The sequence below is a fragment of the Mycena indigotica genome (assembly GCF_014461135.1).
Source record: "Mycena indigotica strain 171206Taipei chromosome Unknown Mind.scaff0003, whole genome shotgun sequence".
NCBI lineage: Eukaryota > Fungi > Basidiomycota > Agaricomycetes > Agaricales > Mycenaceae > Mycena > Mycena indigotica.
Window position 1 is genome coordinate 5,526,063 of NW_023503002.1, and position 14,316 is coordinate 5,540,378.

At 54.2% G+C, this 14,316-nt stretch overlaps 4 protein-coding genes across 4 annotated transcripts; 2 read left to right on the forward strand and 2 right to left on the reverse strand.

Annotated features, from left to right (window-relative positions):
- Positions 1–882: 882 nt before the first annotated feature.
- MIND_00402300 (FAD/NAD(P)-binding domain-containing protein) lies at positions 883–2,264 on the forward strand (the record flags this gene model as incomplete). The annotated part of the gene is made up of 3 exons (XM_037360848.1): positions 883–1,077; positions 1,142–1,747; positions 1,797–2,264. The coding sequence occupies 3 exons, from the start codon at positions 883–885 to the stop codon at positions 2,262–2,264; spliced, it is 1,269 nt and encodes a 422-aa protein (XP_037223733.1).
- Positions 2,265–6,710: 4,446 nt separating this feature from the next.
- Positions 6,711–7,859, reverse strand: MIND_00402400 (uncharacterized protein; the record flags this gene model as incomplete). The annotated part of the gene is made up of 9 exons (XM_037360849.1): positions 6,711–6,817; positions 6,876–6,933; positions 6,990–7,091; positions 7,140–7,249; positions 7,297–7,384; positions 7,435–7,509; positions 7,566–7,581; positions 7,631–7,729; positions 7,771–7,859. The coding sequence occupies 9 exons, from the start codon at positions 7,857–7,859 to the stop codon at positions 6,711–6,713; spliced, it is 744 nt and encodes a 247-aa protein (XP_037223734.1).
- A 631-nt stretch (positions 7,860–8,490) lies between these two features.
- Positions 8,491–9,510, reverse strand: MIND_00402500 (uncharacterized protein; the record flags this gene model as incomplete). The annotated part of the gene is made up of 3 exons (XM_037360850.1): positions 8,491–9,006; positions 9,052–9,161; positions 9,210–9,510. The coding sequence occupies 3 exons, from the start codon at positions 9,508–9,510 to the stop codon at positions 8,491–8,493; spliced, it is 927 nt and encodes a 308-aa protein (XP_037223735.1).
- A 626-nt stretch (positions 9,511–10,136) lies between these two features.
- MIND_00402600 (uncharacterized protein) lies at positions 10,137–11,485 on the forward strand (the record flags this gene model as incomplete). Its single annotated transcript, XM_037360851.1, has 7 exons — positions 10,137–10,203; positions 10,251–10,359; positions 10,409–10,588; positions 10,642–10,922; positions 10,976–11,048; positions 11,106–11,291; positions 11,365–11,485. 7 exons carry the CDS (start codon positions 10,137–10,139, stop codon positions 11,483–11,485), a joined length of 1,017 nt encoding a protein of 338 aa, XP_037223736.1.
- Positions 11,486–14,316: the final 2,831 nt, after the last annotated feature.

Sequence of the window (14,316 nt, forward strand, 5' to 3'; positions counted from 1 at the left end):
CTCGAAATCCATCTTGGGACGGAATGCTGCCTTCTCGCTGGCCCGGACCGTTCCAAGCCGCCAGCGACGTCAGCTCCTTGTGCAGAAGAGAATGAAGCGAAAAATGGCAAGCGAAGGCAGTGCTGATGTGACCATCACGCATCACCGCGGGACACATCACGCATCACCGCCTTCCGATGACTCAGCGCTTCTTTTTTCCTCTTCCCCTCTGAACTGTCCATGCTCGCGTAGCGCGCTGCACAGTGACGGGTAGCTTTGAGCCTGTCTCTCGTAGCGACGCATGGCCAATGGGTGGGATGACTGCCACTCCGAAAGTCTGAATTCAGAAATGTGCGGCCCACTTCTACGGTGCGTGGGAGCCTCTTTCTCGACTTTCACTGGTCACGTCAGGATATACAGATCTCCCGGGCTCCCTCGGCTCGCATGACCCATGGCCAGTGACAACGGTTCTGCTGGCTTTGTGAGCATGGACGTGAGGGAGGCTGACGATCGCACCGAGAGGAGCGTGGGCAAACTGGGATTCGCGGATAGACGGACTATGAGCATGCACACACGTACTTCACAGTCGTCCCGGTCGTCGGTGGGCACTCCCCAAACGCTACCTACCAGCCGAAAGTCAAAGCGTGAAATGGCCACGGCTCGCCATCACCTTCCTCCACACCCCCCATCGACTTGGCGCGCCGCGCGCGTCAACGGCGTGGCAACGCCTGCTCACGCAAGCGCGCTGACGCGATTTTCGCAGCCTGACCAACCAGCCTTGGTCACCACATAACTACGGATTGGCCCCGCGGAACTTCATTCCTCTTCGAGCCAGCCTCGAGCCCACGTACAGACCGGCGCAGGCCTTTAAAGACCCTGGACGGATAGCACTCTACAACTACCATGGCCCCCTCTGACGAAAAGAAACCACAAGCGCTGCCTGCGTCGACGACGGTGTGTATCGTCGGCGCAGGGCCAACGGGGCTGGCGTGCGCCTTGGGGCTGCAGGCAAAGGGTGTGCCCTTTGTAATGGTGGATGCGCTAGCAGCGGGACACAACAGCTCGAGGGCGATGGGCGTGCAGTCGGTGGGGATGGAGGTGCGTCAGCCATCTCACGTACTACTTACTTCCACTGACATTAAGTATTTCTTTTTGTTCTTAGGCACTCCACGCTCTGTCTCCTGCCCTGGCCGATATCCTTGTCGCTGATGGTGTTCCCTGTGGCACCTTCTGCACTAAAGACGTCTGGGAACGTGACGTGGTCTACGTCACCGTCAGCGACCTGGCCCCTTACACAAAATTCCCCTACGTGCTCGTCTTGCCTCAGCATCGATTCGAGCTGCGGATGCGGGAGGCGTTGAGGGAGCCAATATACTGGCAGCAGCGCGTGACTGGACTGCAGGAGAGCGCCGACGGCAGCGCCTACCAAGTCCGCTTCGAGTCGGGCGAAACTCTCTCAGCGCAATACGTCGTCGCGGCTGATGGCTCCAACTCCACCATCCGCGACCTTGCCGGAATTCGCTATCTCAACCCACACACCAACCAAATCTCCGCCGCGTCACCTGACGACCCGAACTTCATCGTCGCCGACGTCCGGCTCAAGACGCCGATCCCGCCGAACATGCCCACGGACGCGGTCCAGGTGATCATCGGCGGCGGGGGGCATGGTACTTTCCGCCCCGTTGCGCATGGACGACGCCATGGACTCGTTCCGCATCTACTTCGCGATCCCCGGTCCGGACGTGCCGCCCAAGCACCCGAGCCAGGCGTACCTGCAGGCGATCCTCGACACCCGCGGCCCGGGGAGCCACAAGAAGACCCATCCCGTGCCACAAATTGCGGAGGTCTTCGAGAGCACGCGCTACCGCACGCGGTCCGCGCTGGCCGAGCACTTCCTCCGGAGCACTGCGACGGGTCATGCTCACGTGCTGTTGGCGGGCGATGCGGCACATAAGCACAGCCCGGCGGGCGGGCAGGGCATGACCGTTGGTCTGGGCGACGGATGTGCGCTGGCGAATGCGATCGCGCAGCACGTGGCCGTTAGCGGGGGCGGGAGTCTGGCGCAGTACGCTAACCAGCGCCGGGTAGTCGCGCGGAAGGTCATCGGCATCGTCGAGGGCGTGATGGAGGTCGAGGCGGGCGGGGAGGACTGGGTCTCGTGGGGCCGCAGCTACGTGCTCTGGGCGCTGACCAAGTTCCAGCTCGTCCGCCGCTCCTTTGCGTACCGGATAAGTGGGCTGGCGGACTTGCATACCCTGCAGTTGGATCATTCCGGGAAACATTAGTATTGAGTTTTACGAGTAGTCGGAACGTGATTTAACCGACCCTTAGGACGAGCCTTCTGCCGGTCATTCCATGATGACGGTAACCTAGCTTCTTTCTATATCCATACACTTTCAATTCCAAGATTCTCCATTGACGCGAACACCAAGTTCCCACGCATGGTCTCTATCCACCACGAATCAATACACATCCGTGTTGGAAGATCACATTAAATTTAGCACCTCCAACTCCGTTCATAAGCAGCTGTCTCTCCCAGTCCATTTTGACCTGTGTGAATGCCAACCCTCCGATCCCGCTCACCCATCAGGTTCATTTGTCCCAGTGCCGCCTCGGACGGAACACTGACACAAGAAGTCCGTGCTTTGGACAATGGCTTTCTTGCATGTCAATACTCCGGCTCTTCTTCCGACAACTTCACCTGTCAATATTCACTTTCGGTGGGACATAGTGCTCCTTTCCTTTATATCATATCATACCAAGCTGTAGGATGGGAACCTCGATGGAAACAGCTCAAACCTGCTCTGTCCGCCCAACGCGGATGGGTCGAGTCTGGAACCAGTCACCAATGACCGTATTACCGTATTCGCAACCAGAACTGATGTTGTGTGGGTGTCTTGCTGTCCGCCTCATTCATTTAGTCTGGCTAATCCAGGCAACAGCACCAGGTTTCAAACTGAACTTCATACAACAACCCTTGAGGTTACAAAGGGTGTTGTCACCCAGATTGTGACCACCGGGCAGGAGCTATCTAGCCAGCAATTCACTGTTATCGAGACAAAATCTGCCAGCCAGAGTCAGAGCCTCCCACCGCCATTCACAGCACCAATCAATCAAATGATGTTTGTAGCTCACTATGAACTGTTTTCAGCACTTATTCCAAGAATAGCACTCCCTCATCGCAACACACTTTGATCATATTATCTACCTTTATGGGAGTCCTCGTCATCGCATTTGCCATTGTACTAGTCCTCTTTTATCGACATTGTCAATTGCACCAACTTCGACATGGATATCGCACAAATCCAGTGGCACCATTCACCATTCACCGTGACCTTGTCACCGGTGCAGCATCAACAAGTGCCGGTGTCAGTGCTATAGAGGACAACGAGATCCTCATACCTCTGTCACATGGAGCAGTGCTCCCAGTGATATGTCCTGGATCAGCAGTCCCAAATCATCCATCTTCCCTGAGTTTAGACATTGCCAATCCCCAAAGCCAGCCCTTTCAATCCACAGCAGAAAGACATAACCTCATAATATCTCCAGACAACAAGCTGAATACTGCTGCCCAGCCTGCGCTCATACAGATTCATTCATCCAACTTCCATGGACCTCCCAGCTCCATACCAGTGGAGGACCAGAATGTGTTTCTGCACTCAAGGTTTGGCAGCCAAGAAAGGGACTGGGAACAGCAATCAGAATCCCAAGATACTCTGCCACCCTCATACCACAGTCCCAGTCAGGTATCCAGTAACCAATTTGGAGAATCCCCCAGCGTTTAGTGTATGATAAATGATAACTGATGTTGTTGACTCGATTTGAATGCCATTTCATACTTGACCTTTCCCCCACTCAGTATCACCCCCAATGCCTCAGGGACATCTAGTAGACTACAGGTCTGGGGGCCTTATAAGCACCATCCTGTCCACCATAAAATGCCTTTCAAGCATTTCAAACTCTCTTTGATCACTACTAGTAGTTTCAATAGTATCTAAATGGGTTCTTTTAGCTAGGGTGATGAATTAGAGGCATTTTTTACTCTTATATTAAGCCGATATTGTGTGAATGTACGAGTATGCACATGTTTGGCACTGGCCTTGTCAGGAACGGGGCCGGCCCGGGCCCACGTGACGGTCTCCTGCCAGTCTGACAAGTGTGGGAAAGATGGTTCAACCCCCATAGCTGGGTGGTCGGCAACCAGGCAGCGTAGATGGTGCCACTGCTGCAATAGAGAGCAGGGTAGGGACAGCTCGGGGCGACTCGAGATGCCCCGCTGTCACGTTGTGTGACAGCGGTGTCACAGGATACGAGTAGTCGTCTAGAGTGTCCTACCCCTGCTGAAGGGAACGAGTCCATAGCCAAAGAGTGCTGCCTAGTAGAGTTGGTGCCCAAGGCATAGGGCAAGGCATAGGCTGGGCCAGTTGAACAAGCCGTTCGGGCGGGGCGTGACGTAACGCGGTCACACCCGACGGTTCGGAGGGTCGAGGGGAGTCGCCCCGCAGCAGGGGCTGCGGGCCCGAGACCCCTGGAGCGCTTGAGAAGGGTTGCCAGTCCAAGGGGCGACATATCTCCTTTCCTGGAGAAACGAGTCGCTGTGGCTCCTAGACACCGCGTGACTGCGCGGTGTGACGCGTGGCATGCGGGCCCGATCGGGCCCGCACCCTCCCATCGCCCCGTACCAGGGGAACCCAGAGCTTGAGGCCAGAGAGCAAGAAGAAGTGGCTAGGACAAGGGTGAACATAAGAGACAAGAGCCTGAGCTGTCCAGCCCAACCAAGGGCTCAGGTCAATGAGGCAAGCTAGCCTGGAGTGTTGGAAGTCGTCTAGACGCCCCTTTCCCGGGGTATGGTCGCAGCAACCCCGCTCTAGGGGACCAGGCCGGAGTAGGGTTCAAAGGAAGAGACTTCAATGCTAAACCTAAGGTACAGGAGTAATACTCTAGTCTTTATATACGGTGGGCGCTAGGGGCCGATCGGGCCCGCTGAGGGTCGATCAGAAGGGAGCAGGGGATGTCTCTGGTCGTCCCTGGTCGCTCCGCTAGGAGCCCAGGGACCATTCCTCTGGAAAGGAGCCATGCCAAAGTCGACACTAAGGAGTGTTTGGCAATGCAACAGTAAGGAGCTCCCTCCTGATCCCTGTGGTTGTCTGGGGCCGATTGGGCCCGCTGTCAAGGGCGTCCGGCGGCGCATCATGATCCCTGATGGCGGGTCATGATGGCTTGATGGCTGACTAGAGCGCGATCCGTGATTAGGTCCCTTCTCTGGGATATTAGTGTTGTTGCTCAGTGCTTTGAGCTTGTGAATATATGAGGGCTTGTCAAGCCCTAGGGCTCTAAGGGTGGTGAGGGCCCGTTGGGCCGTATAGGGCCCGACGGCCCGACCCGAACCGTCACAGGCCTGAGCAATTCATTTGCTCCACATTCTTTGTGTACTTGTTTCTCAATTTGTGGGCAATTTGAGAATATTTGCTCGTAAATAACCTTAAATACAACTTGTTCACAGTACTGGGTGCAAAACATCACTTACAGGCTACAGCTTTGCAACCCAATTAGGACTGGTTCCATTATACAGCTTTTCTTACCAATTTAGGACTTTAACAGCAGTGAGCCCAAAAATAGAAGTATAGAGCAAATCAATTGTTAAAGCCAGTGCCAAACATGCACATGCATCCACACGACATCTGCTTAATATAAGAGTAATACTACTTAGTATATATATACAAAGAATTCTAATAGTGACAAAGATAATACTAAGGTATACTCAAAGAAGCTAATGACGTAATTATTGCACTGTGCCAGAGATAAGTAGATTACCCAGTGGTGCTGCCAGCCATTCAACACTGTCAGTGTACAAACCTTTGCACATGGTTATAACTGTCTTGAACTTTGTGTGGGCTTTGATTTTTCCTGGGTATCAATTATATGCACTACGAGACAGGGCAGGGGCTACGCCCCAGCTTTGAACTTGAATGTTGCTTGAATAACATGATTTTCTCCATTAAGAATATTGCCACTAACTATAGAATGGCACACAGATGCCCAATTGCCTTCTTAAATATCTGTTGCTAGTTTATGTCGAGTGCTAAACTCAGGCTTTGTGTACTTAATTTCTTAATTTGTGGGGAATTTGAGAATATAACCTTTCATACAACTTGTTCACAGTACTGGGTGCAAGATATCACTTACAGCTTTGCATCCCAATCAGGATTGGTGACATTTTACAGCTTTTCTTACCAATTTAGGACTTTGACAGCAGTGACCCCCAAAAATGGAAGTGCGGAGTAAATCAATTGTTAAAGCTAATACCAAACATGCGCATACATTCACACGACATCTGCTTAATATAAGAGTAATTAGGAGTATTTACAACATCTAATATCCAACAATATATCCTTTATTATTTAAACAAATATACACATAAATATATCATTTATTATATATATACTTAATGTCACTGGCACTAAGAGAATGCTGATATAGAAAGACAATTTTAAAATCATCAAAAGACCTTTTAATCCCCCTCTGCAATATTTTTTTTCAAGTTTCAAATTTTTTTAGGGTTGTTGTTTCCCGTTTAAGTTGCAACATATGCTTATTTCGTAAACTTGAATGTTGAACGTGAAGTCTGATTGCGTCACAGCAACATGCTACAGGGCAACCAATATGGCCATATTCTGGATTCATACACAAACACTTTGTAAATTGGTTCATAAAAAATACAGGCTGGGGGCTCAGGGGCAAAATGTAACGGTATAGGTGGCGCCGCTTGATGCGGGACACGTGAAGAGCGCGGTCGCGTCGTCGTACGCGTACGCGTAGGCCGTGGGGCACGCGTTCTCTATGAAATGTCCCGTCATCAGCGTGAGATCGCTAACTATAACAGCCTGAATACGCACTGAAGTAGCTGTAGTCCTTCACTCCGCTGGACGGGCACGTCTGCGGCGTGTCGAATTGCTATTTCATTTCCTCAGCAGAGCGCCGAATGGTTAGTTTATGCGGAAAGCACGCACGCCACTGCAGCAGTTTGGCGAGTTGCCGGCGTTTCCGTTGAGCGCATCCACGACACAGGCGGACTTGCACCCGATCGGGAAGCCCGTCGAGTCGAAGGGGCCCTGCGCAGACGATCAACTCGCGTTGATAGGGCTGATGGGGGACGTTACCTTGAGCTCCGCTGGACAGTTTGGCCCCAGGTCGACAGCGCACGCCGGCGCGCCGCACCCGGCGCTGTTGTCGATACGCATGGGGAGGTTATACCCGTCAACGAGCGACACTGCCAGTTTCGTCAGCCTCTGCGGCCAGGAGAGATGCGGGACACACCGTCGTAGAAGTCCGTGCCGCCGGCGTTAAGGTTGAACTCCGCGAGTGACGCGGGGGGCACGCCCGTTCCCGTCGAGGGGTCGCAGAGCTAGCCGATATCAACGGAGCCTAGGGTGAGGCCGGAGAGTGGAGACGCACCAGTCCGCCATTGCAGCCGCCATCGCCACACGAGTTAGGCCCCGGGTTGACGGAGAAGTCGCAGTCGCGGCGGCCCTATTGAACAGGAATGTGTCAGTGGACGATTAGCTGGTGTGAATGGGGGGATTTACCCAGATGCGGCCGTTCCTGGGGATATGCGTAAACATGTGAGACCATGAATTGAAGAGACCGATACCATTGGTCGGGGACGGAGAACGTCACAGAGGTGAAGGAGCCCGCCGACCAGCCCGTAGGCTGTGACGGCCGACCGCCTGCTGAGGTAAACAGCGCAGGCCTGCACCGTAAGTTCAGTAAGTATTGAACGAGAGTACGCACCAGATCGTGAACGGACACGCATTGTACACGGTGATCGTGCGCGCCGAGGCGGCTGCAGCGAGCGCAAGTGTGGATGCGATGTACTTCATTGCTGTTTGCGCTTGTGGAGGGAGGGCAAGGGAGAGAGAGAGACGAACGCGTCTGCTACCGAACCGTTCCAACGTGTTTTCCCTTTATACGCAGCTCCACCGGTCAAGGGTAAGCCTCATGACGCCGTACCCGCGTGCAGAGTCTAGCCTGGTCTTCCAATCTGCCGTTATATGTGCTTCCACCGCCGCTCATTAGTGCCAGCGCCGAGCGCCGCACGGGCAGCAATCAGATATTCGAAGCCACTCGAGGCCTTTTCGCTCCACAAAACGGAAATAGACGGCCCCGTGCAACGATGTCGACCGCAGATGAATCCTGCAGAGACGAGTTGGACGGCACCAGGTGGCTGTTGCGCGATGGGAGGAGCGAAGAAGCCAGGCTGCATGACGTGGTCGCAATACAGACAGCTGCGGGAATCACACGGAGCGCCGATCGGCGCCGAGTCGGCAGCTAAGTATAGCCTGTCATAGAGCGTCAGCAGACCGCCGGAAGCGCGCGCAAGCATGTTCGACGCACCGATGGAATGCAAACGACATTAATAAAGCTTTAAACATAGTCAACAATCATTGCAATACCCGCAGTAAACACAAAGAAACTCGGAAAAGAACCGGCTTCTCGCCCCGGCCAGCGACCTTACTGGTAGAGCTTCACCACCTCCGTCGGCCAGTCCAGCTCGAATGCGCCTAGACTCTGGTTATTCGTTGCCTTCAACACGGCATCCAGCAACTCCTGGCCCTCAGCCGTCGACGTCACGCTTATAATGACGTCTTGCGAGTCCCGCACAAACACGTCTCGTGGCGGCCGGCTAATAGCATTCACGCCCTGCTTCGTGCCGGCAATCCCCGGGAGCGGGAATAGCGCGATACGCGCAGCCAGGTTATCGACGTAGTCATGCAGCTCGTGAGGCGTGTCGAAGACGCGATTGACCCACCCAATTTGCGCAGCTGTGTCGGCATTGACGTCTGTAGCAGACAGCACGTACTCGAACGTCCGTCCGTGGCCGATGAGGTTGGAAAGGTACATCGCTCCGCCTGCGCCGGGGTTGGCGCCCACAGAGTTTTCCGTTTGGGAGAGGAGGACGTTCGGGGAAGAGAGCGCAAAGCGCATGTCGCAAGCCATGAGGAACTCGTTGCCGATCCCGCGCGCACGCTGAGAATCATTAGTGTCCAATTGGAGGGTAGTCAAGCCATGTACCCCTTCGATGACCGCGATGGTCGCCTGCGGGAGCGTTGTTATGTTCCACATGAGCGCGTCGAAGAACAGTATGTCCGGATTAAACGGGTCGAACTTCGGGAGCGGAGACTCTGCGGCGCTGACTTTTAAAACCAGGCAAAGGAGGGGACGGAACTTACCGAATCCGGTAACGAAGAGGTTTATGTCGACATGCGCGATGAAGAACTTTGGGTTGGCGCTCGAGAACACGACGGCATGGACGTCAGAGTCTGTCCCATTCCCCTGCAGGCGCTCGAGAAGGTTCGCCAGGTCGAACGCGAGGTGGTAGTCGAGGACGTTGATTTCGGAGAACGTGTTGTTAATTACGACGTGCATGACGCCGTTGGAAGTTTGCGTCTGCAGCGTCCCGAAGGACGGGTACCGTGCGGCGAGGACAGCGACAGTGGAGGCAAGCAGGGGAAGAAGGCGATAGAAGAGCATTGTAGTGTGCAGACAAGGAGTGTGGCGGAAGGGAGGCTTATAGTCCGCTAATTCGGAAGGCCGCCGAATGGCTTGCTAACGGCAATTGAGAAGTGACTGAGCACGGCCGAGGTACCGAGCACGAATTGTCCAGGTGAGATGTCGTTTCCTGTTAGCTGAGCCATTAATTAGTAGTTTGGAAGAGCTGAGAACGGCGGCTAAACGGAGTTTCCTCAGGTCCCATTGCTCCACTGCTAAGACCATAAGCACGCAAGCGGGATGAGGCCAGACTTACACAGAGGCGCCCACTGCCAGTGTCTGCCACCTCAACCAACTCCTTCAAAGTCGATGCTTGAGATGGAGCCCATCGACGAACCACGGGTTTGGAGCATGACGGCAGGAAGAGGAAAAAAACCGATTATGTCATGCTTACGGTGTTCATTACCCGCCAGGTAGATCTGACGTGATGGACTGATGCTGGCTCAGTTCCTGGCATGGTACCCATCCGAGCCAGCCATTGTACCCTTTTAGGTTGGGCTTTGTTCTCAGAGACCTTGTCGGTCTGTTGTTGTTCTATATGTAGTATTAGTTGTTCTCTTAAGCTATTTATACCTTGGCCGCGATGAGGCAAAGACCGAGCGTGTGCTATGAGCTCCGACGTTGACCCAGGGCCCTCGAAATTCAAGGGCAATCAGCACCGTCGAGGAAGACTGGGTAAGTGGTAATCCTCCTTGATGAGCCTTGACCAATATCGACGCTAGTGGATCAACATCCAGAGCTTCCCCGCCTTATTCAGAAATGCATCGACGAGCATGTCCGACAGGAAAATATTCCAGACACGCTATTGAAGGAGAACGGAATCAAAATTGGGTTTGTGCAGCCTCGATCTCACTGTGCTGATTTAACTCTTTTATGTCAGGCTTCGGAGCGTCGAGCGGATCATCCAAAAGCACAATCTCTGCACAACGCGTCACTCCAACCTTACCGACATTGAGAAGGTCACTGCCATTCTCTCGCTTGTTGAGGATGATCCATTGGGTCGATGGGGAGGGCGAAGGGTGAAGGAAAAGCTTGCGCTTGACACCGTACATATCTCTCTGTGGGTCAATGCCCTCCCATTCACTTGGTTTACTGATAGTGCAAAATCTATAGACCTCAAATTAATGACGTACAGCGCACCCTCAACGCCGACGCTGTCAGTAAACGCCATCCAGCCACTAGAAAGGTACACAAGAGTGGTTTGTTCAGCAGTGGGCCAAACGAGGAATGGTGCATTGACGGCCACGAAAAAATCTTTGAATCTATGGGCATCGGTATCTACGGCATTATTGACAAATACTCGCGGAAAGAGCTTCTCCTCCTTGCTATGCGTTCGGTTCGTCGCGCGAACATTCCTCCTGCACTGTATCTTCGACTTGTCCACGAGCTGGGCGGTACGTGATTTCCCGATCTTTTTTCACTCCAATTCTGATTCCTATGTATGAAGGGATGCCAATCCAAACTACGACGGACATGGGCACCGAGACTGGCATCCTTGCAGCACTTCAAACAAGTCTTCGGTATGTTATACAACATTTTCACGTTCTTCATACCGCAGGCTCAAATTGATATTATAGCGAACAGTCTTTTCCCGAGCTCTCACTCGAGGTGGTCCCAGCCCATCGATCGGTCAAAAGTGTGTATAACATCACTCGTGAGCGGAACTGGCGACCTCTCTGGGAGAAAGAACTTGCCAACGTTCGGTATCAGTACGAAGCAGGGAAGATCGAGGCAGGGTATCACCCGGCTGACCCAATCCACCAGTGAGTGTTGCTCTGCCAGTGTGGCACTGTGCTCCTAAACAGTGAGCTTAACCGTGTCTGACTTGGACTCTAGGGAGGTGGCCGTGTTTGTTTGGGGGCACCTGTGGGTTGTGGGCATGAGCCACACTAGCAGGGGGGATGTATATGTCGCCGCGAGCGTGGGTTTGGAGGGTGGGCCATCGCATCTTGAATAGTTTCGACCGTTTGTGAGGTATCTTCAAACTTGTCAGCAACGGCGAGTGTCATATCGTAAACATGCACCTTTCTTCTTGCATGCCCCGCAGCTCGCTGCATTGAGGTACTCGAAGGTACCCCCACAGCCCTTGCACTGAGCGAACATGTTCTCCTTCCCAACATCGCGGTCGAGGCAACGGGAGCAGCGGTTACCGCCCCAAGGAAACTTCGTTCCCGCAGCCGTTGCAGACGGGCATTTTGATGGAGGTGAGTCGACGCAGTACCTTTGCTTTTGACTGTTTCTAGACAATTAGCGTGTGCCTGTCGGCGGCATCGCAGACAATGGCGGAGTCAGAGGTCGATCCGGCTAAGAGTCGATCGTCGGGTGGACGAGTCAGAGCCGTGGGAGGGGTGATAGGAGGGGAGGGATGTCGAGGGACAAGCATATCGTTTGACTAGAGGTGGTTGTGGGCTCTGTTTGTCGGTTGGAAGCAGCGGGGAGCGAGCAAGTAGTGGCAGGTGAAAAGCCGAAGTGCTGAGTCAGCATATGACGTAGATCAATTACGACGATCGAGAGTCGCACGTTGGAAAGATATTTTTGGCCAATCTTGTTGGGAACTTGAGCTACAGCAGTGTAGCACTGCATTTGGGCGATTCAGCGTAGCACTTACTGTCCCACAGTATCTCAACTTGCCCGTGAAACCTCGCTCCAATTGAGTGACGGCGGGCCGTGTCTTGGAGGAAGGTGGCGCCAGTCGTCACCCACAGCGCCTTTAGGGATGGGCACGGATAGATCCGTGGATACCGGACCCCCTACCCATACCCGTATCCGCAAAAGGGAGGTTTCCCTGACACCTGACATGTTTGGTCTGCCATCAGTCTCCCATTTCCCAACTGCCTTCGCCTTTGATGACATTCTTAATCAGACCTCATAACACACTATAATATAACTCTTAGCAATGATGTAAATAATATTGAATAAACAGATCATGAGGTAATACTAGCTCACACCTTCTAGGTTTGGATAATACATCTTCTGCATGATGTTGTCACAGCTCCTTGGCTCTCTTGGGTCTGCCATCTCTGTTCAATGTGGGGTGCTGACTCCTGCTGAATTTTAGCAGATCTTGTCTGGCTTTTTGTTTTTTTGGAAAGAATACTTTGCTACTAGAATGTAGCTGTATGTCTGATTATGCAGGACATCAGATACTTGTTGTTCAAAGGGCAACAACATTAGGGGCGGCAGGCTAACTAAAGAATTATGGGAATATAGCTAACAACAATAATTTTCGGAGAGCAGCTCGGATAACAATGCCGGAAAGGAAAAGGAAGTCGTTGTCAGGGGAACCTCCCTTTCGGCCCGGAGACGCGCCCGATTCCGGTCCGACTCCAGTTCCGACTCCGGTCCGGCCCTCCATCTCGCCCGCACAATCACCGATCCGTCAACGCCCTCCCGACGGTCGCCCTGGGACCTCGCCTGCGACGCCGCCCAAGCCTTCTGCGCCCGACAGCAGCAGCTACGGACAAGCAGTATATAGTCAGCTACCTAGCAGGCGGACCCTTAGAGTTTCTTCTCTTTGGATCCTCCCCTGCTAGGTCAGCTTCATTTGTATTCGCTTACCAATGTTCATGCTTTGGATCCTCCCCTGCTAGGACCTTGATCTCAGGCCTCCGGGGTTGCCCTTACAGCAGAAGAAACTCTCTACGGGATCAACCGGACAAGATTGCCAGGTTCGGCGCTGACTCAGGCTCGGAGTACGAGTCCGTTCCGCCCTCGTCACCGCCCCTGCCACTTGTCCCCTCCTCCTCTACTACTGTGGTCCCCGCACCCGTCATGCCGTCCGGAGTCACTCCTACCACAGATGCCCGGCTGGACTCACTCGAGGCGAAAATCGATAGCCTAACTGAGGCTCTTGCTTTACTCACCAACCAGGCTTCCGCTGCTGCTGCCGCCGCTAATAATGCTGGCGGACCCCAAACAACTTCGCCGGAGACATCGATTCCGACTCCGACTCCGGTCCAGGGCGACTCCGAAGCCCTTTTTGGCGACATCAACCTTGCCTCAAAATTGGTCTTGCGACCAAACCCCCCGTTCACCTTCAACGGCGACCGGAAACGCGGCCGCGCGTTCCTTTACGCGGTCCGCACCTATGCCCGCCTTGCCCCTGAGGCCTTCGTGGTCAACGGAGAGGCGAGCGAGGAAAAGGCTGTCCGCTATGCCATGTCGTTTATGGCAGAAGGACCCGCTCAGCAATGGGCGGAGCGCCACGGAAGCAAAGCCCCGTTTCCGTTTCCGTCCTGGGGCTCGTTCGTTTCCGAGTTTCGACTCCGGTTCGTCGAGGAGAACGAGCAAGATCACGCTCTCTCCAAGCTGGAGACTTCTGCCTATGACATGGGCACAAAGGATGTCTACCAGTACACCGACGACTTCGAGGACCTGATGGACCTCGCCGGATTCGAAGACGCGCTGGTCAAGGTGACCAAGTTCCGCCACGGACTTGACCCCTTGATCAACAACGGAATCACGTCCTCGAACGACCCCCCGGACCTCCGGGATTACCTTAGCTGGCGCACCCGGGCCTTCCGTCAATACGAGGCCCTGGTCGGGGCCAAGCTGATCAAGTCAGCCGCCCCCAAGACGCCTGGCGGTTTGATTCGGACTCCGTTTCCGGTCAACCGCATCCCGGCTCTGGCCCCTTTCCGCCCGGTGGCTCCGGTCGTGCCACCCGCGGCCTGCGCCCCCGCTCCGGTGCCTCCAGCTCCCGTCCCCATGGAGTTGGATCGCACTAGGGCTCGGGGTGCCCCTCGTCGCGCCTGCTTCAGGTGCGGCGACCCAAACCATCTCGCCCGG